This window comes from Eutrema salsugineum, unplaced genomic scaffold (assembly GCF_000478725.1).
Source record: "Eutrema salsugineum unplaced genomic scaffold, Eutsalg1_0 scaffold_1, whole genome shotgun sequence".
NCBI lineage: Eukaryota > Viridiplantae > Streptophyta > Magnoliopsida > Brassicales > Brassicaceae > Eutrema > Eutrema salsugineum.
This window is the reverse complement of record NW_006256909.1, coordinates 11,845,669-11,868,053: the sequence shown is the minus strand read 5'-3', so window position 1 is coordinate 11,868,053 and position 22,385 is coordinate 11,845,669. Positions and strand designations below refer to the sequence as shown.

General features: G+C 37.7%; 2 protein-coding genes across 2 annotated transcripts; one reads left to right on the top strand and one right to left on the bottom strand.

Annotated features, from left to right (window-relative positions):
- The first annotated feature begins 8,174 nt into the window (after window positions 1-8,174).
- Window positions 8,175-10,884, top strand: LOC18028818 (cytochrome P450 708A2). Its single transcript, XM_006414458.2, has 7 exons — window positions 8,175-8,383; window positions 9,026-9,338; window positions 9,470-9,619; window positions 9,703-10,047; window positions 10,125-10,307; window positions 10,396-10,523; window positions 10,615-10,884. The coding sequence occupies exons 1-7, from the start codon at window positions 8,175-8,177 to the stop codon at window positions 10,727-10,729; spliced, it is 1,443 nt and encodes a 480-aa protein (XP_006414521.2). The 3' UTR covers window positions 10,730-10,884.
- An 896-nt stretch (window positions 10,885-11,780) lies between these two features.
- LOC18028817 (pre-mRNA-processing-splicing factor 8A) lies at window positions 11,781-20,703 on the bottom strand. The gene is given in 3 exon segments (XM_024149353.1): window positions 11,781-19,872; window positions 19,967-20,079; window positions 20,271-20,703. A coding segment is annotated over 1 exon segment (6,987 nt). The 5' UTR covers window positions 19,027-19,872; window positions 19,967-20,079; window positions 20,271-20,703; the 3' UTR covers window positions 11,781-12,039.
- Window positions 20,704-22,385: the final 1,682 nt, after the last annotated feature.

Genomic DNA, 22,385 nt, shown 5'->3' with positions numbered 1-22,385 from the left:
CCGATTCCATGATCGATTATGTTCTATTTTATTCAGAATTGTATTACTAATATTAAAAAAAAAACTCAATTTATATACGAACCAGTTTTGATTTTGCATATACGATTTTAATTGTTAGAGTATATTTGGTGATTGGCTAGAATATTTGATTTAGTAGTTGGGATTAATAAACACGATATTTTATTAAAGTGATCGTGTAGAGTTTTCCAAAATGAAATAATACAACAAACAAACAAAAATAAACATTTTTACCAAAACAAAAATGCTTACGGCAAAAGAGAAGGTATAATTAAAGGTCTAATTCAAGCAAAATACTGAGAGCTCTTCCACGTGGTATGTAATAATACTTCAATCTTTGATTGTCTGGTACGTAGATTGTCTTTTTCAAGTACTTAATATAGCAATGCCATAAATTCGAATGAGTTAAATGCTTAGGGCAAGTCACAATCTTCTAGTGTCAATAGTGTGCTCTGCTAAAATTTAATATAGTAACGTGTTTCAAATTTGCTCACCAAGCCATGATAGATGTTAAAATCCTACATTTAAAGGAACTAACATTAATTTATGAAAGATTTGTGCTAATTCATTTATTTTCAATTGATCTATTATATAAAAATTGAGTTGTGTCTCACAATCTTGACACATCAGCATCTATTATTTTGACACATCAGATTTACAAAATAATTTATAATTTATTTTATTGATTTTTAATTTGTTTAGAAAACACCAAAATCCTAAATCATTAAATACAATACAAAAAACTCTTAGGAACAATAAACTTCTTATCTTCTTTTATTTTTTTTTTGGAAAATTCTTCTCGATTTTAGTGAGAGAGAATATACCATTACTTCTTGTTATTCTATTGATTATTGATGAAGATAGTCCAACAAAAAATCAAAGTCCAACAAAAAATCAAATATAATTTGAGAAAACAAAAAAAGATCAACTGCATAATCTCTGAAAAAAGCTTAATGAATATCAGGAAGTCAACAACATAAAGTTATGGAACTAAAGGTGAATAATCATCTCTTTGTTTATATCTTGCATTTGGATTACAAATCTTTTTAGTTTGTATGTTGCCTTCAGATTTTAAATCTTGACAAATCTTTGTTCTGTTGTAATCAAACTTATTTGTATGCTCAAAAGTCCAAATAATATCTCTTTAAAAGGAGTCAAGAAGATGAATACAAAATACTTAAAGAAAAAAAATATATTTTTAGTTGTAATGACTAATGATGACTAAGGAATTTTTGTTTTGTAAAAAGTCGTATTTCTCTCATGCAACAAATTATTGGGAAGTAATTGTAAAATTTACCAATACGTTTCTCTTATGCATAAAACTTCACAACTTTAGACGTAAAAACCAAAATTTGTAACCAAATGAAGGGACTGATAAATCTTATTAACTTTAAAAATTAGAAATAATACAACTAAAATCATGGAAGTAAGTAACTATTTTGGAAACAAATTTAAATAAAATAAAAATCCCATAACTGTAGAGATTGGATTTTTAAATTATTTTTTCGTATTCTAATAGTCTTTTCAGACAAATTTCATAATTGTAAATTTGGATTTTTAATTTGTTTTCAATTTTTATATGTTTCTTTGCCTAAAGTTGTAGATTTTGGTTTATATGCCAATTTTATGTACCAAAGTTTTCTATTTCTACATAAAGCATCCCAAAAAGTAAAACAGATGTTAAGAGGATGAAATTATGTGACCAAAGCCTCGATAATCTTTTCAAGCATGCAAGTGTTTTTAAGATTTAGCATATGGAACTATGGAACCATAAGACGTCATTTTGAAAAAATTTGGGCTGATAGTTTTTAAATTCGCTTTAGTTAACGAATATTAAAATTAGTGATTAAATTCAAGTGAAAGATTTAGCATAGAAGTCTATCTCCAACATGAGATCTATAATGATTTCATACTAAAAACTTGATGAAGAAAAGTGGTCATGGGTTTAATACAATTTGAGATATCATAGTTAGAACTCCATTATATTCATTTTTGATTTCAGAAGAGTTTGTGAAAGACTTTACCAATTAAAATAGGAAAATCTGAATAAATTTATCTATTTATTTATAGGATATGCCTCTTGAGTTTATAACCATAAGTTGATATTTTATACTTAGTATTTGTTGGATTATCAACACTAGATTTTGTTTAGTATAATATGTGTTTGATTAGCTTCTTTGAAGACAAAATAATAGCTAAAAATAAATTAATAAAAATTTATTTTTAAAAGAACTAAATAATAACTTTTTTTTTACATGTATATGATAACCTCAAAAAGAAATTTCTGAATTGAGTTTATTTAAAGTTACAAAAAATCTTAAAAATATTTTAAAAAATATTAAAAAAAAACTCCTTGCATTTGCACGGGTAATCATCTAGTTTTGAATTAAAAGTCAAAGAAACTTATGTAACGTCCGCGTCCCGCGAATTTAAAATGGGCCGATTTGTTTTATGGAAAAGAAGTGATTTGGGTCTGATCAAAGAAATGATCGCGAAACAATGCAAGTTAAAGGAATGATCGTGTAGGCTTAGTCAGGGTTGAAAAACGGGCCAAATGACTTAGCGAGATAAAAAGAGAGAAAATTGTCGAGCTAAACCAGCTGGAAGAGATGAAGTAGCTGAGCTACTAGCTGAAATAGCTGAGCTACTAGCTGAACTAGCTGGACAAGCTGATCGGCAGCTCAACCTAACTCGGTAAGGTAATCAAGTACTGATCCAGCTGGATGGACTAACAGCTAGTTGCTGAGCTAGGTGAGACTGTGGTAGCTTTAGGTCATGGGCTATTGGGAGATGCGACCAAAAGGTGCAAGGGATCAAAGAACTGCCTATGAATCCTAGGGGTGCGACCTAGACCGTTGGAGGAATAGACGGCTTAGATCAGGGTGCGAAGGAAGGATGGGCAGTTATGGAAAGAGACACTCATTCATATCCTATATAACGATTATATTTTCATGGCTATAGAGATCGAAACACACACAGAGATACGCAGAGAAATATGGAGAGAAAATAATAGAGAAGGGGATTCACGCCAAGGGAGATTTCTCAACCAAAACGAAAACTCGCCGAAGGCATGGACCATCGAAATAAGGGAACGAAGTCAGGCCGGCCATAATCCAGGGATGGATTAGAGTGAACGGTTGTTTACAAGGCAGTAAATAAATGGCCAAGGAAATAATCCACAGCCAAGGGTATAGATGGGAGAAGTAAAGATCCGGCCGAGAGCAGCCACGAACGATCAAGAAGATCGACTGGGAAAGGACGAAGATTCGGATCAAGATAGATCCAAGAAAACGGTCACGAAAATGGTGCATAAGCCGGGACTGGATCTGCACGCATTGATGGGCCGGAATAGAAAATTCTTTATCGGCTACTTAGTCATGTGGGGTTGGTTGGTTAAATGACTAAGTACCGAAGGAAATTGTTCATATCTACAGCATACGGTTCAAGGATGGAATGGGACTGGCAAGGAACACAGACAAGGTAGACGCACGCATTGATCAGTTCAATCCAAAACACGGATCAAAGGGCGCCGAATCACAAACGTGGCTACGGTAAGTACACTACTCTGAAAACAAATAGTTAGTGACTTACATATTACTAGACGGTTAGGTCTAGGGAATAGAATGCATAGGATGTATGACTTGAACCAAGTCTAAGATTATTCTATAAACCGAACAGAAGTCAAAGAGGGCTGTCTGAAGGTAGAAGATAATCTGACCGGCAAGTGATAGATTGGGATTAGATCAAGGGGGAAATAAAAGTTTAAGTAGAAAGGAAATTCCGCTGTGTATTATTAGAAACGTTAAATGGATCTAAGTTAAATGGCTAAGTAAAGTCATAGGAAATATCCGAAAGAAACGCTTGTAAGAAGTGAATAAATAAGAAAAAGGGTAGAAAATATTGAGGTTCGGCCAGGAGACGGCCTGAACATGGAACACATCGTCCGCGGCCTTATAACAGCCGGGATAGGGTGTTTCAACTTAATATAGTAGTAGAGCCTACAGATAAATAATTGATATTTTTTTTTTAAAAAATGATAGAAGCGTAGATGTTAAGATTGTATTGGTATTGATATGTATTCGGACCTGAAATGAATAATTTGTACTATCTCTCTCAAAAACAAAAACAAAAATAAAAGATAATGAATAAACCGGAAAGCTAAGAATTCGATCACCGATTCCATGATTGATTATGTTTTAATTTATTCAAAATTGTATCACTAAAATAATAAAAATAAAGACTCAATTTATATACGAACCAGTTTTGATGTTGCATATATGATTTTAACTGTTAGAGTATATTTGGCGACTGGCTAGAATATTTGATTTAGTAGTTGAGGTTAATAAGCAAGATATTTTACCAAGAGTCAATAGCTCAACAGGTAAAAATCTCAGGCAAAGTCTATAGGTTACTGGTTTGAGGGACGAGACCATATAACATGCTCTGATATATTGGGCCTGAGAAGATGTACGGGCTCTACAAGAAAACAACTGATTACCATCAAAATTTTATGTTGATTTATATTCAACGTAAATTTACATCACATTTACGTTAAATTTACGACGTCAGCAAATTTTATCGTAAATTCGACATAAATTTTAATCGGGTTACTCTTCCTCCCTCATTCGACGCTTATTCATCCATTAGAATAGATATATAGGAACAGAATTATATGTTTAGGACATAATTAATTTTTTTTTATATAGAATGGATTATGTAGAAAGGAACGAAATTATTAAATTTTTTTTTTTTATGTTTTTCAGATATAGCTCCATGCAAGACTCACTACCACCAGTTTATGAGCGAGGGTGGTACGTCTGGCTCGACGACGAGCACCAACGCTCGGGAGATGCCGTCTACTTCAAACAGCACCCAGAACGTTCCCGAATATTCGCTAAATGCACCGCTGCCGCCACCTCCACCGCCTGCGGCAGCCGAGCAACAGGCTCCACATCCGTATATCAGGTGGATGATCTCCTCGTCCAACCGGGTCGGAAAAACTTACCAAGGTTGGTACCGACCCGACCGTCGAAGACTTATTGGTTCGTCTTTTTTAACATTTTTTCTTAATTATAGATATTTTTTTAATTAAAATCAATTTTAACTTAAAATTAATTTGTAGGTTCAGTATTGATTCTTGCGTGTCATGGAGCATCGCTGACATTATCAAGAGCTACTTCGTGGAACCGCACTACAACTGGAGTCGTGTTTCACAACAGATTTTCCAGACATGGTTCAAGTGCTTTGCGGTAAATTTTTATTGTTATTTAATCTTATTTTTTCCTTATTTATCATAAATAATAATATGTATTTAATGTTTTCTATAATTTTTTTTGTTTACAGCAAAAGTGAAACTGGGACTTGGAGATTACTGAGACGGTGAAGACAGCTTTCAAGAGGAAGGCGATGAAGCGTCTCGTCAACACCGTCTCAGACTGGAAGCGCAAGTGGGAGGTCGAAGGCGACGACGCGAAGTCCAGTGCCATGTCTACGACATGTTGGAACGGGTTAAAGGTGTACGGATCAATTCGCACGCACAGGACACAGTTCGGAGGTACGCAACAGAGTTGGACCAGATGGCCAGAAGAAGGTTACACTGCATAACTCTTGCCATACTTCTTTTGCAGGCAAACGCCTGATGATGGTAAGTTAATTTAATTTTCTTTTTAATTAATAATTATCTTTACATGATTATCTAATTTTGATATTTTTTTCAGACTGAAGCAAACGAAGGAGAATTTCCTCCTATGACCAAGATCTTCGAAGAGACGCACCGGAAAAAAGACGGCTCTTTCGTAGATGCTCTATCGGTGCAGGTCTACAACGAGACGATTGTGTGGATCGCAGAGCGTCAAACTTAAGTCTCACCAGACGTTTCTTTGATCATCCTCGAGTAAAATCAGATATTTGAAGAAGTAATTTCATTTTTTAACTTTTCATTAATATTTTTTATTCAAAATTTTTAATTCTATAACATTAAGTACAAATTTTTGTAGGTTGCTCCGAGGAAAAAGTACCAGATTTTAGGGATGGGCTCAATTAGGAATTGTCCGGTCGCGTCGTTTGGATGGATTTTACGAGGATCCAGTGGTCATGTGGTCGCCAACACGGAGATCATGAACTTGCGGGTGGAGCAAGTCGTGCAGCGACAGGAGTTCCTCGAGATGAACAACCTCTTCGATATTATCAAAGCCAGCAACCCTATGCTAGATGCCGCATTGAAGGAGAAGGAAAGGCGTAAGCTGGAGGAGCAGGAGCGGCAACAGCATCAACAGCAGCTTCAGGCGTTCACTTTGGCTCCGCGGAGTGGAATTGGCGAAGAGGAGACATCGTCCACCGTCAACGCTGACGGAATATTAGTAATAATATATACTTTTAAAATTAATTTAAACGAATCCTAGTTTTTTTGTATTTTCTATTTTTGTAAATATTTTTGAATTTATTTGAATTTTATAATATTATTTTTGAATTAATTTTATTATTTTTGATTTTTTATAATTATTTTTTGAAATCGACGTAATATCATCGTAATTTTCCAACCAATTTACATCGAAAGGTTTACGTCAACTTTACGTCGATTTGGTTTATGTCGATTTACAGTTGATTATTTACAACGATTTTAAATCAATCTTAAATATATAATTTATTATTTTGGTTTATTAATTATCAGAAAATCGATGTAAAATCAATGTAAAGTTACATTAGTGTTATAATCGTCGTAAAATTGACATAAAAGGTTATATCGATATTACGACGATTTTACCACGTCGAAATTACGTCGATTTTCAGTCCTTGTTAATTTTACGTTAAATTTACAACGATCCTTAATTTACGACGCTCGGTTTACAATGAATCAAAAATCAACAGTAATTTGATGCAAAGACTTATTTGCGATAATTTTACATTAATTTCGGCCGACGTAAATCCGCTGTTTTCTTGTAGTGGGCTTAGACCTAAAACTTTTTAATTATTTTTTTTTTTAAAAGACGAAACAAATATAGACAGTCAAAATCAAGGAAATCAACGATTCTCAAGGCGAGTTGGAATTAACATGAAACATGGAATAGTTGTGCAAACTCTGGCAAGAGGATCAATTTTTTTTGTTTGAAAAATCTTTTGTAACTCTAGTTTTCGATTTTAGTTTTTCCGATTATAAAAGATGGAATCGACTTTTTTACTAATCAGGTGTGATCAATCAGGATACATCCAATACTAAACATAAAGTGACCATTTTTTTTAGTTTGGCAAAAATTGTATTTTCAGATGTTGTCTTTTTGTGTGATGCAATATAGAAAGATTTTTCTCAAACATGAAAAATATATATAAAGTGTTTCGATAAGGTTTCTTGTATATTTTCCCTTTTATTGTAAAAACAAAAATAGAAACTTGAATGGGTATTGACTTTACTTCGTGAAGCTAGAATCTTTTAAACTTATTTAAAAAAATTATTATATCTTTAAATAAGCGAAGCTTATACAGTAATCTAAAGATATAAACACAAATAAGAAACGTGATTCACACCAAACATCTAGTATTAAATCATGCCCTGATTAAACGAATCAGTTTTGATGTTGAACACTTGAGCTTACTTGGTTCTCTTGTGTGCCATATAGACACTATCATAAGTCGATAATACTGTTGACTATTCCTAGATCGGTTTCTGATAAACATGCTCACAAAACCCAATGCATAAATGCATAAGCCAGCTCCATGCCTGGAATTTAGTGCATCTTCCATAATATCTAATGAATTTAATGTATAGGCCAGATTTGTCAAAACCTTATCAAATCTCAATATAATAAAATAAAAATGAACTCCCAACCGAAATTAATAAGTATAGTGTATTTAATATCACACCTTGGGATCACGAATAGTATGGACTGTATACAAAATTTTTAATCTTTGTAATGGATTGGTTTTATAGTAAATAATTTGATGTCAATGCCAAAATTATTTAAAATCTTATCTATCTCGATCAGTATCTGCTCTGTCGGAGTTACGTTATACGTACGTACCATCAAGATAAAAATTAATTATATGAATCGAAGAGAGAGCAGTAGTATAAAGAGAGAGTGCCTCTCTCATTAGAATCATGCACCTCGCAAAATCTAAAACCAAAAAAAAAAAAAAAACTAAACCAATATAAATTAGTTACCATGGTAGAGGTTTATGAGTTATGGACTGTAGTAGTTTCACTCACACTGGTGATGCTATGTCACTGGATCTATCAGTGGAAGAATCCAAAGTGTAGTGGAAAACTTCCTCCAGGGACGATGGGTTTTCCGATCATCGGAGAGACTTTCAAATTCATGAAACCTCATGATGCTTTTCAGCTTCCAGAATTCGTCAAGAAGAAAATCCTCAGGTTAAATTAATTTATGCATGTGACCTAGTTAATTACTCTAACATGCATCATATGTCACGTAGTCTCTTGGATTTTTTTATTATGTGGCAATTAAACCATAAACTACTGTATATATTGGCCCACACAATCGAATATATATACTGTTTCTACAATCCATTAAATTACATATAAACTTATTTAATGATTTTCTTTAAAATAAACATTGTATTACACATTTTCTTATAATTAGTTGTTTATATTAGTCTTTCATATTGTTAATATAAGGTTGTGAATTTGTTCAGCTTAAAATACTATAAAAACATTTCTCGTAATGGAATAATTATCATTATTAGAAAATAATTTTAAAATCTTTGACGGTGTACTCAAATCAAAAGAATTAAAAAAAATAATAGTGAAAAAATGAGTTCTATGGTAAAAGGAAGAAAAAATGAAAAGAAACTTGTCAAATTAGAGAATTGATAATGGTGTTTATAATCCAATTAAGGTTACATTATAACTTATATACACAATATAATTTCAAAGAACAAAAAAAATATATTGGAAAATTTATATATGTGAGTATTTTCTGTTGATTACTCCAAGTTTAGTCAAATACGCTGCCTTACTTTTCCCTTGCTATTGGAAAATAAAATAAAAATTTAGATATGGACCACTTTTTCGGACAAGCTTATTTGGAGCAAAAGTTATAATCTCGACTGATATTGGATTGAACATGGAGGTAGCAAAGACAAATCATGTTCCTGGTATGCCGAAGAGCTTAGCACGGTTATTCGGAGAAAACAATTTGTTTGTACGTAAGGAGTCCCATAAACATGTCCGGAGCTTGACCACACAGTTTTTAGGTTCCCAAGGTTTGAAATTAAGAATGATGCAAGACCTTGATCTCTTGGCTCGCGGACACATTGACCTAGGAGCTAGTAACGGCTCTCTTGACGTCAAGGAAACAGCAAGCAAGGTATCCCCTAGTCTAAGTCTTGGCACGATCATTTTTTTTTGGTCAAGACACACGATCGATTAGAATAAACTTAGATGATTTAAGATTGGATCATGTCATCATTATATACATTAACATTAAACGTTATACAGATCTTGACTGAATCCCTTGCGAAGAAAATTATGGGGGAGATGGAACCAGAGGCCGCAAAAGAACTCGCATTATGTTGGAGAGATTTCCCAAAGGGGTGGTTTCGATTCTCATGGAACATTCCTGGCACTGGTGTCTATCGAATGATGAAGGTACGTGGCTTTGAGTTCATATATGCATGCATAGGACGTAAGAGTAAAAGGAAAATAATTGAGGTGATGTTGTACATGGACAGGCAAGAAAGCGAATGATGAACATACTAAAGGAGACGGTGTTGAAAAAGAAAGCATCAGGAGAGGAGCTTGGGGAGTTTTTCAAAATGTTATTTGGAGAAATGGAAGGAAAAGCTGAAACGATGAACATAGAGGATGAGATCGAGTACATTTTCATTTTCTTTTTGATTGCTAACGAAGCAACTCCTAGCGTCCTTGCGGCAACAGTAAAGCTCATAAGCGATAACCCGAAAGTCATGCAAGAACTGACGAGAGAGCATAAGCGAATAGTCCGGGATAGAAATGACAAGGACAAGGAGGCCAGCTTAACATGGGAAGACTACAAATCAATGACTTTCACCCAAATGGTAAATATTTTATTGTCAACGTACGGGTTTTGCGTTGGAAACTTATAGTTTAAGACAAATATGATGTTTTGCGTCAGGTGATAAATGAGTCGCTAAGGATCACGAGCACGGTCCCAACGGTGTTTAGAATAATTGATCATGAGTTCAAATTTGGTGATTATACAATTCCAGCTGGTTGGATCTTCATGGGCTATCCTAATGTCCATTTCAATCCAGAGAAGTATGATGACCCTTTAGCATTTAATCCATGGCGCTGGAAGGTATATGTTAATTTGTTAATTCAGATCCTTTATATTAAACATATAATTAAACTAAATTTAAAACATATGTTAAACTTAATTTTTGAAGGAAAAAGACTTAACTGCAATCCTCTCCAAGACTTTCATACCCTTTGGCGCTGGTTCTAGACTATGTTTAGGAGCTGACTTCGCTAAGCTGTTAATGGCCACTTTTATCCATCATTTGTGTAGATACAGGTTCTCTTTTTTTATCACCTAATGATTTATGATTCAGTTTAATTCTGACTGCATGCAATCATATTTATGTCTGTAACTATGGTTTATGAAGGTGGTCAATGAAGACAGAGACTACAGTACTTCGAAGGTTTATACTTATGTTTCCAGGTGGATCTGATATTCAAATCTCTAAAGACACCGAGGTGGATGATTCTGCTGGTTATTAGAGTGGTTATATTCAATTTGAGGTTGTTGGTTGCATGCTTTATGTTGAACGGTTCTGATTAATGAATAAAAAACTATCTTGTAAGAAACAGTCAGTGATCAGAGTGTGTGTATGCTTCTACTGAATGAATAAAGTAAGATGCACTTTGTATAGAGATGATGCTACAAGAAAAATTTATAATTCATGTGACGGTCTGATATTCAAAAAAGTTATGTTATCATTGATTTGTTTTTTTAGAGTACAATATTAAAATCTAACGACATAAGATTGCTTTCCATCTTCGATTGTCACACTTTATAAGAATATTAAGAAACGTACCTTTATAATCCATCGGTAACCAAGTGAGCATAACGATTTAAGGGCATGTCTTAACGCCTGACCTTCTGTTTCTAAAGCTATTTGCGCGAATCGAGCTCTGCTGTCTCGGAGGATCCATCTACCTGTCACCAAATCATTCAAGAAACTAGCAATCATAATTGCATTTTAATGTAACCCTCTTTTGGTCGTTGCCATGATTCTTCTACAGATGTTGGTATTAACCATCGCGGCCTTTATTTCTATTGCTCTGTTTTCATGATTTCTGCCTATGAATCCATTCCCTCATCTACTGTTTATTGAAAACCAATGCAATCCGAGACTAAAAGCAGAAACTAGAAAGAAAGAAAGAGGCAGCCAAAAGAGAACTTTGCAAAAGGCTACCAAAAGATGGTCAAGTAAACTTGTTCTCAATCGAAATCCTAGTGGTAAGCAGAGGCTACCAGTGAACTTTTTTGGCAGTGAACTGTTTTGGCAATGTCACCTGCAAGTATATATGATTATAAAAATATCTACGCAGGCCAATATGAGAATTGATGAATCCACAAGGGAAAAGAAATGGAGAGAGATTAAGAAAACAAATGAACAAACCACTTCAATCGTAAATACATCAGACCTTAGTAAAACGTCAGGTCACAGGTCCAATATAAGATCCATTGCCTGCAAAAAAGATAGCCACAAGGAAATTGTTTCATATGAAATTTTACCAAGCCTTCACATCGTTATGATATCTGGGAGAGAGCATATATACACAAAGACACAGAAGAACAGATATATTCAAGACAAATTACACTTCAGATAACTCGTGTACAAGGACAATAAGATGAATCTAGCTTGAACCAAAAACAAAAAAACAAATCCCAGCCAGCAATGTAAAAGACAGTACATCCGGTTCTTAATTCTCAATTATACTTGATTCTTCTAAGTTCTATGTAGCGCAATAAGACTGGCAAGAAAGGTAAAGCAAAACAATAAAAGCAGTAAACAAATGAAATATCAAGCAAAAGTGTCCTCACGATCTCTCTCGCTGAAGTCACCATCCTCCTCCATATTGCTGAACTCCAGGAAATGAGTGGGTCGATGCTCACTGTCATAGTACTCCTTGGGATTTCCGAGTTTCACGCTGTATTTCATGCTCGTCGTGTGCTTTACTCCCATGAAGTTATAGTTCCATGGTACATTTTCAGGAACCATGTAAAACCCAAGGAACCGGTCACTCAATAGCATTTGAGCCTTGTCAAAGTGTGTTGGAAGGTAGCCTTGGGGATTATTGCCTGTGTCTTTGTTGACCAGTCCCCATTCATATCCGGCTTGGGTCAGCTTATATGAGGTCAACGAACATGATCCTGGAGTGAAACTGCAAGTCAAGATGATGCATTTTTCTCTGTCCCATTGCTTGTTACTCTCCAGAAAACGGGCATGTGAGGTAACATCTTGTGGCGACAGCTGAGGAAGCTCATTAGGCTGTGTGTGCATCCATCCCAAGGGCTCAAGACCCTTCAAGAAATCATGCTCAGGAAGAGAAGACGGCAAGTGAACTTGCTGGTGAGTTCCCCACTGAGGCACCATCACAACACAGCGGATTTCCTTGACCTGCGGATTATCCAGGGGACTGACACCATACAAATACCCAGCAATCTGAGTACGAAGATCTGCTATGCGGATGAACTTCTTCAAGATGTTCTTTGGCATTATGTAGGTGTATCCTGCTTCATCTATGTCATATGAGTTCACATAAATGTGGCTCACCCTAAGGTGAAGATTAGTAGCTGAGACTGCACGGACGCGCCAGTCTGTTTTAGAACCGAACGCAGCTTGCTCGTAAGGACTGATGGTGGCGACAATGAGCTCATCACCATGAACATTTGTGGTCCTCGTTGTGACTGCACTAAGCTGTCCCACTTCCTTGGCCTGTTTCTCAATCTCAGCTATTTGTTGCCTTTGTTGAGACGGTGGAGTAATCTCAGCTCCAAGTATGATATCTCTTATCTCTGACTGTGTCAGAGCCGAGGTGTTCACGTTATTCTTCTTGGCGTAGTCAGAAAGAATGAGGTCTTTAACCTCCACCTTTATCCATTGGTCGTTAGTGAGAGAAGGCCAGATGTGATGCGTCTCAGTGACAACAGACTTGTCGGGCTTCAATAACATCTTAGCCTTCTCATTGCTGACATGAAGAGCACGGAGGATGAGAATGAGTCTTGAGAAGGCAGTGTAAGAGGAAATACTCGTCAACCAATCATCATAGATATTGAAGAGGAACATACGCGGCTCAGTGGCTTTCAAAATCATATCACCAAACTTCTCAATCTTAAGGCAAGCCTGGAATGGAAGCTGCAACTCGCTTCCCTTGATAACAATGTTAGGGAAATCCTGCAAGTTAACCTGAACGGGCTCCAACATTCCTTTACGAGTCACAATAACTTGTTTTGGTTGTTCTTCAATGGGGAGAGACCGCACAAGTGCAGCAACTTCTTCGGCCGTTTTCCATTTCGCTAGCTGACTACGACGCTTCTGACCAGCCCAAACGCTTGTATGGATAACCTTCAGGAACAGCTGCCCAGTTCTTGGATTGAAGATAAAAACTGCGCCATTGATTGGCTTTGCTGTCACGTTCCCTTCAAATGTCTTGTGCATCGTCACACGATAGACATTGGTATCGTCAATAAACCACATCATCTGATTACTGAATATTTCGCCATAGTTTTGTGATGACAAATACGGCTCCGTAGGCTCAGACGAGTATAACTGCAAACCCTTCCTTATCCTTTCTCTCAAAACACATAACGCTGGATTTGACTTCATAATCTTGTTCATTGCTTGAGCAAGCAGAGACTTTGAACCAGGGAACCAATTACCATAGGCGGAATGCAAGTTGTACGCCAGATCAATCCCAATCACAACACCGGTTGAAGATGGATAGATAGACATGTTATCTGTTGTATAATCCATGAATTTCGCCCTAGTGTAACGCTCAATATCATGAGAGTCATAATCTCCCCATCGAAGCTGTACATCTATCCAATACTTGTTACTAGCTTTCTGGTCAAAGATTTCATTCGACTCAGTCACTAGACTAGGCTTAGACATTGGCCATTTGTTGGCAGAAAACAGAAGAATATCAGCACAAGAGCTATTCATTTTGTAACTCTTCCTTGGATGAATTGTCTCCTTCTGTACACCTTCTATCTCCAAGGCATCCATATATTGATCCAATACTTGGCAAAGATCCATAACAACACCCTCATGGATCTTTTGCCACATATGGGCACGGAAAATCTGAATCAAAGATATCTTAAGGGTAGGAATCTTTCCATGCATGAAGATTCCGGTCAGGTCCAACTGCACCTGGAAACCGACATAAACATTGGCTCGATTGATTGTCGGCGACCACCAGAGCGTGAACCTTCTATTTGGAATCTGGTTCAGACCAGACCTCTGTGCATTCGTCAGCTTCTTATACTTCATAGACTCCTCAAACCCAGATGCCTTCTCCCAGAAAAGACCCTCCCACGTTGGAAAGTATGTTCCCTTAAATAAAGTGTGCTCAAGAATACCTTCAACACCTCCAAGAGCTTGGATGACATCAGTTCGATAGTTGTTCAAGTTCCACAATTTCCCATCATGCTTCTGATGAGTCCACCAGAAATGATTTTGTTTCATGACTTGGTACTGCTTGAAGTCGGTCCGGACTCTCCAGCCTTTATCATATGCTAACGTGTGCCTATCCTTCTGAAATAGCGTATTTATACGCGGAAGTCCCCTATCCCAAGAGTCTTCTAAATCCTCAAGTGCAAGACGCCTGTTTTGGATCTGTGCTTCCTGCCTCTTCAAAGCAAACTCCGCCCACACCCGCTGTGAATCTATAAACTCGCTTTCCCATGACTGAATGTAACGGTAAAGATTTGGTATTTTCAGATCCTCTTCATGGCTCATTCCACTTCTGAAGTGAGTAACACCAAGGTCTGTTTGTCTGCTGTACCGAAGGTCGCTTTGAGGGATCAGAATATGACTCAAAGACAACATTCCAAGCCCGCCGATTTCCTTTGGAGTGTAGAAGACAACAGGAGGAAACCGACTAGGCATCTTTGAGTTCAGACCAATCTTGATCCTTGTCTGGATTTTACTTTCACCTTTAACCAACAGATCAATGAGCTCTGGTGTATGCAGAGTGGCTTCACGAAAGTAAGCCATGACACCTATCAGAGCTGTATTCCACTTGTTGGCGATTTTGGTAAATGTGGTTGACCCTGACGACATCAGAATTTGCCTCACACGATTATCAAACGCCTTGATTTTTTCTTCATCAACGCGCAGAAAAGCCACGGCAGTCTTCTCTTTAGTCTGTTCATTCTGCAGATTCCAGACACCATCCCCAATGTTGCTAAAAACTTCTTGGCTCATCCTGATCTTTGGAAGTATGCGGATCTCAAATCCACACATGTTGAACAACAGATTGGGATTATCCTTGCTGTACACAGAAACGAAGCTATTCTCCCACTCAAAAGTTGTAAGGCTCCGAGGAAGACGGTTCCTCATTTCCCAGAAGATACTTCTACCAAGATTGACATCATGCTTCATTAACCTCATCCTTCCATCTCTTGGCCAGCACTTCTTATTGTTATACCCCACCATGTTTTCATTGTTGGGATCAGGATTTTCCCTAAGGTAACGTTGAATAAGATCTCGGGCCTCTTCATGAGTAAATTTAAACATGATGTGCACCTTGTCTATGTACCGGGAATATAACCTTATGGGATGGCGCGTCTCAACTTTTGTATCCCAATAGGTCAAAAACTCGTTAGGCTTCTGCGGTGGCCCAGCAATCTCACTCGCTCGAGTCAAACCAAGAAGCAAAAGATCCAGCACTAGTCCATAAAACTGAGCAACAAAGGATGCGAACTGAAGTCCCCTGATGAGACCATACGAGTTAGTATGACTCATATCCTTGTAAGACAGAACATTATTCTTGGCTGTTATATAGTCTGCAATGTTGGGGTCAACAATCAAACGAAGAAGCCTGTTCAATATTGTGACATCAATCTTCTCAAACAACTTTTCAAGCTTCGTCTGGAGCATCACCACACACTGCCCATCACCTGTGTCCCATATGCCTTGCAAATTATTAATACCCTGACACCACTTGTAAACCAGAAGCGGTGGTGGCTCTGAATCTGCTGGCTTAACCCAGTTGGGAAACAAGTGGCGCTTGTCAGCCTCGTACCATAAGTATTGATCAAGATAGGCATCAGTAATCTTCTCTAGAGGATCGATATCATAAACCGGAATCAAACAGCTGTATTGATCCATAAACTGAATACCCACATCTTTAAACTTGCGCTGAGTCAAAAGATGGCGTTTAATCCGCGCTAGAGTCTCATGAGGATTGTCATAAGCTTGTTCAATAAGACCAAGCTCTTCTCGCTGCTGCTGATTCAACCTTCCATCTCCACCATATGATTCTTTCAGTCTCTCGAGGGCGAGGATGAGCAACTTCGTATCATGTTTGTATGACAGAGGAGGGAACGGAATCGGCGAATACTTTCTTGCTTCCAGCCACGCGACGGTAGTTCTATAAGTTGCAACTGCTTCCTCCGAAGTGACAGGTGCACCGTCTTTCAGGTAATTGTGTTGCCTTTCCTGTTCTGCCTTTAGCCAAAGACGTGTCATCCTTCCAAGGTTCTTCCTACAAACTGTCTTATCAACTGTAGCCCCTCTCCTGATACGCTCACGGTTGTAGTGAGTAACATTTGTCCACCAGTCAGCCTTATGCTTGACATACCTGAGGATCATATTCTCAACGGGCAGAGGCAGACCAGGGACGTTCCACGGGATATTAGCTTTCCAACACCGCCACGCCTCACTAAGGTGCTGCCCGATTACTCGCACTTTCTTCTGATTCATACCCTCTGGCATGGCATCAACAAGATCATGCATGACAGCAGCTCGAAGCTCCAAGTCAAAATGGCTTTCAACTCTTTGCTTTGTGACAGTTTTCGCCACTCCTTTCGAATGACGCCCCTCGAAATGACGTCCAAGAAGATTCCCTAACCATCGTTCTAGTAGAGGAACTATTCCACGGAGGAAAAACAACCACACTCTCCACATTGGAGCCCAGAATCCACACCCTGGCCCTTTACCCACAGGACCAGTATTGAAACGGTAGTAAATCAAGTGCTTCAAGTCCTTGCACATCCTAATTTGTCTCATCAGCCTGTACTTATAGCGATACATACCTGTCAACTGGCCAACGTGGGAGAAAATATATTGCAGGCCATCAGCCAACTGGAAGGCATCAACGTTCCCAAGCCGGAACTGGACATTTGCGTCGACCACAAGTTTTGTCAGCCGGAGAATCTCGCGACAGAGATGGAAAGCATTCCCGAAACGTGACTTCTTCCTCTCCTTGGTCGTCAAAGTCTTAACTGGCTTGAGGTTGAAGTTGTAATCAAGATGCAGGTAGTTTAAACCCTTCCTCTGAATCAACAGATTCAACATATTGTAACCTTGCCGGCAGACTTGCAAACCTGCTTCAACCCAATCAAGTTCGGTGCTTTAGAAAAACTTTGTCCCTGCAAGAGACCGGAACAAGTGCTTCTTCTTCTGAGATTTAGGTGGTCTACGGTGTAACTCATTCAGAACATAACATTTCAAGAGCTTCTGGTAACTAACCCGAACTTTGACCGGATATGTTGAAGGACAGTGCTCCTTGAACCACTCTGACACAAGCGGTATATCCTCTGCACGCCGCGTCTTCCCAGACCTCATATTGAAAGGTCTTGGAGCAAACAACAACGTAATCCCAGCACTTGTAGTGTCAGTGTAAAGATCGGTGTCTTGTAGCAACGGCTCCACACCTTGTGGTAAGGCAAAGTCATCTTCCTCATCATCATAAACCTTTTTGTCACGAAATCCCTGATTAGTGTTACTTATTGGGTTAATCAACGGATCATAATAAAACGCAGGAAGGTCAGGATCCTCACTCTTGATGTACATAACCATAGGAGTGTGATACGCAGAGAGCTTTACTTTCCTGGGCCTGTTATTGTACAAGTAAGGGAAAGCTACTCTTCCCTCAGTTCGCATACGAGATCTAACGATGAGCTTGTTGATGTCGTTGAACTCGTTCCAATCCTCGTCCCCTTTCTCCACATCACGATACAAAGGCTCAAACTTTGGACCACCGGGTATGCACATGTTCAACGCCTTTGATGTCAAGAACGATGGCATATCAAACAAATAGAAATAGTTCCCATCAACCAAATCAGAAAGCAACTGACCTGCAAGCCTGTGAAGCGTCGCCATAACCGGAAGCGAGAGGTTCCACCTCCTGTAACTCGGACCATTGATCATACTCGTCTTTACAAGCGGCTTGTGATCGTAAAACCAACTGTACACAGGAGAATCTTCATCCTCATCAAGCTCCAACTGAATCGGTTCTAAAGGATCAACATCCATCAGATTATCTGCATAATCCAGCGGAGGCTCTTCATCATCAAAAGGCGGAAACCGCATTCTCTTGAAGTGTCGACGATCTCTCTTCTCTCTTCTCATCATGATCCACATAGTACCCCACTGAGCCATGTAAATAGGCTCCACAACCAACGGTATCTCGTTCACAAACGTGATCGCTCCGGTGATGTGATACAAGACCTTGACGTCCCTGACTTGCTCCCAAGGCATTGGCATATTCTCCAGGAGCTTGAAAACAGCGTGAGGAACAAACTTGAGAGCTCCAAGATAAACGCGTTTGTCATGACGATATCTCTTCGATGACATATCACCATGTTCCCTCATAATCTTCCTAAGATGCTCTGGTGGCATGTCTTCTTTCTGCGTTTCCACGAACCCTAATCTTCTCTTCTCACCATACCGTTTAGAATTCAATTGCATCCAAACCCTAGCCTTCTTCTCCAGTTTCGCATCATCTTCCTCAGGTGTAAGCTTCGACGGAGGATCAAGATTAGCTTCGGACAGAGACACCATGATAACATTCGAGACAGAATCAAGAACAGAATCAAGATTGAGTCGCCGGTGAAAACCAAAAAAAAAACTAAACTTGTGTGTTACCTTGCGTAATCTGACGTTTCAAAGAAAAGTAAGATTTTCAGGAAAAACAAAAAAGTTTCTGTATTTATAAGGGAAATTCGCCGACCTCCCTCGTTAATCCTAAGCGATGTGGGACTGTTACATTAATAATGCGGTTTCCGTTTTTAATGGCGGTAGCAATGTGGTTTCCTATTATTGTGGGTTTAGACTATAACAATAGTTAACTATAAATACTTAAATTTTTTGGCAGAATTATTAATTATTTAACTCAAAAAAGAAAAAGAAAAAATCATAAAACAGAGAAACAACATTACAAATTTGAAAAGAAAATCGGTGATATTTGTGTGGTTCATCAAATAAATCAAATTTCAGTGTCTTTATCAAAAAAATAAGATTTCAGTATCATAATTTTGACTAAAAATGACACATATGTTATACAGGAAACTTCTAAGGATTTTAATTAAGTTAACAAAAACTATCCACAGAATCTAATTACGGTTAATGGACATATGTGTAAGAAAATCTAAAGGAAAACTCAGTATAACTAAACAAACTTGGATTCATTGAAAAGCAATGAAAAAGTCTTCTGAATATATCAAAACACTTGCAAGACTCACACAACTAATATTATCAGCCTATACCAAATGGTAACTTAGAGAGGTAAGAAAATATACTCACATTGGAAGTCACGATTTCGACACAAATGACCGCAAATATGCTCCAAATTACGAATGGTAGCTGCGACATCACTTAGGGTAGCCCAAGTCTGTTATAACGAACTTGCTGCAAAGTGAAACACCATCATCCCAATATCAAAAGTTCAAAACTTGGACTTGATGAATAACATATAGGCTTCGAGTTAAAACAACTTACTTACTAGTTTGATGTTTTGCAATATCTCTCTCACGATCTGATTTCTTCAAAAGGACTCACTTTCTCTGGAAAACTAGATTGCTCTCTGGAAAACTAGATTGCTCTCTGGCTCGGTATCTACACAGACAACAGTTAAATCACATTATATCTCCGTAATCCCTACACAACATACAACTCTTGTCTAAACCCAAAATTATCTTCCGACAAATACAGTTGCACACTCAATTATCTAATCAATGTACACAGAGAATTACTATTCCCTTGTTTAACAATCAGAATTTGTGTTCCACTTTGAGCTCTCTTCTTACTTTGAGAATTTGTGATCTTGGGATCCCTTCTATCTTCTCATTGAGCTCTCTTCTTACTTCAAAATTCCTCCTTCTCTTAGCTTTTGGCTTTAATCTCCATCTTCAAGAAGAACATCTTCTATCTCCCCTAACATATTTCTACATCTACTTCCTCAGAGACCCACCAAGAATCTACCGAAAATATCGGGAAAAAGCTTTCGCCTTTGAGTTGGCCAAAAAAGGCCTTAACCTCGTCCTCGTCGTTTCGGAATCTCCACAAGCTGAAAGGTGTCTCCGATTCGATCAGATCCAAGCTCAGTAAAACCCATATGTGCTGATGAATTCCTCCGGAGAATTCGACGAGGGTGTGAAGCGGGAGCTTCATTGAGGCCATGGATTTGTAATTTTTGCGGTGGAGGAGGGGAGAGAATTAGAATCGCCGATTTTCAGATTTGTTTTTCTTTTTAATTTATCAGTTTAGTGAAAAACAATTCTTTGTTATAAACAAATGGACTTCTAGTAACCGGTCTATTAACCATAAGGTTAATGTCTCATGGCCCATTAGGGTTTCTGATACATTAGTTATGAAATGTATATATACACTGCTTATGGAAACAATAAGATAAGAGTTTTTTCCTTAATACGTTATCAGCACGAAGCTCAACTTCAAACGATCATATCTCTCAAAATACAAGGAGTTAGAAGGCGATCTACATATCATTTTGAAGCCCTGGAAGAGAAGAATCTAGTGGTGAAACCGCTCCTCAATCCGACACCAGACGCGCCCTCAAGACTCAAAACAATCGGCGCTGTCCCACCTTAGCGGGTGATTCTTTCCAAGCGGTGGTTCCTCCATTGTAGCAGCTGTTTGTCTTCCCTTCTGGCCATCATTCTCAGGAGTTTCCAGTAGATATCTGTGGTCTTTAGCTCCCAGATCATAAGCCGGTCAGAAATCCATTTGGCGAAAAGGTATTATCTAAAACTATAGATCCTAATCAAAGTTTTGGTTTTTTTTTTTTTTTGAAAACCCTAATATGGATCGGTTCTTTTCATGATTCTTCATCGTCTTTTTCGTTTTTAAAACCATAACCAAACCGATCCTCTTTCTTCTTGTCAAAACCCTAATTGGTTTTATTTTTCCTAATCGGCTTTATCATATAAAACATAAACCATAATGCTTTGTTCAAACCCTATACCGATCGGTCCTAGCATCATTTAAACCAAACACTAAAATTCCTTGCAACCGAAACATAAATCTTTGCAAAACCCTAGATCTAAAATCGTTTTGGTTTGTCTATCGTTAAACCGAGATTAATCGGTTTAAATCCTAAACCGATCGGTTATTTATCTTAGATCCGATCCTTGAAAACCCTAAAACCGGTCCATGCAAGCTCCTAAATCCTAAACCAATCGACCCCGTAAACTCTAAACCAATCGATCCACCTAAACCGTTTATAAACCGATAAATTCTAATCCTAAATCGATAGGGTTTAAGTTTAAACCGATCGGTTTTTCCTAATAAAAATTAAACCCTAGCAAATCCGTTTAGTTTAATCCCTTAACCGATTAATAACCCTAATAACCGGTTTCCAAAATTAAATCTAATTTAACCGGTTTTGTTGTTTAATCGATCAATCCGATCGGTTTAAGCTTAATCGGTTAATTTCAAATTAGTTTCCAAAATCAATTTGGAAAAACTAGTAAACCGGCTAGGTTATAAACCCTAAGGTTCGATTTTAGAGTTCCCTTATATAGCAAGTTTCCTAAAATAGCAAGTTTCCTAAAATGGAAAGTTTTCCCAAGAATACCTTAAATCCCTTATTCCAATGATCATAGTCTCATACTATTGATTATTTAACATAAATTATTATATGTTTCAGATGTCAAACATTCAGAAGGTCGAATATGAGGTACTCACTGTCTCCGGAGATAACTACCTCAAATGGGCCCTAGACACCAAGATCTACCTCAACTCAAAAAGTCTGGGTGAATGCATCAAAGATCCCAACACCGCGACTCAAACAGAACGGTACTCGGCGATATTTATTATCCGCCATCACCTCGCTGAGTCTCTCAAGCAACAATACCTCACTCTTGAGGATCCACTCGAACTTTGGGTGGCACTGAAAAAGCGAT

What these genes read in the sequence shown, in the direction of transcription:
- LOC18028818 (XM_006414458.2), top strand. Translation starts at nt 8,175, where the DNA reads ATGGTAGAGGTTTATGAGTTATGGACTGTAGTAGTTTCACTCACACTG. An exon ending in GTGTCTATCGAATGATGAAG is followed by an intron (nt 9,620 to 9,702) that starts GTACGTGGCTTT and finishes GTACATGGACAG; the next exon opens with GCAAGAAAGCGAATGATGAA. An exon ending in CAATGACTTTCACCCAAATG is followed by an intron (nt 10,048 to 10,124) that starts GTAAATATTTTA and finishes GTTTTGCGTCAG; the next exon opens with GTGATAAATGAGTCGCTAAG.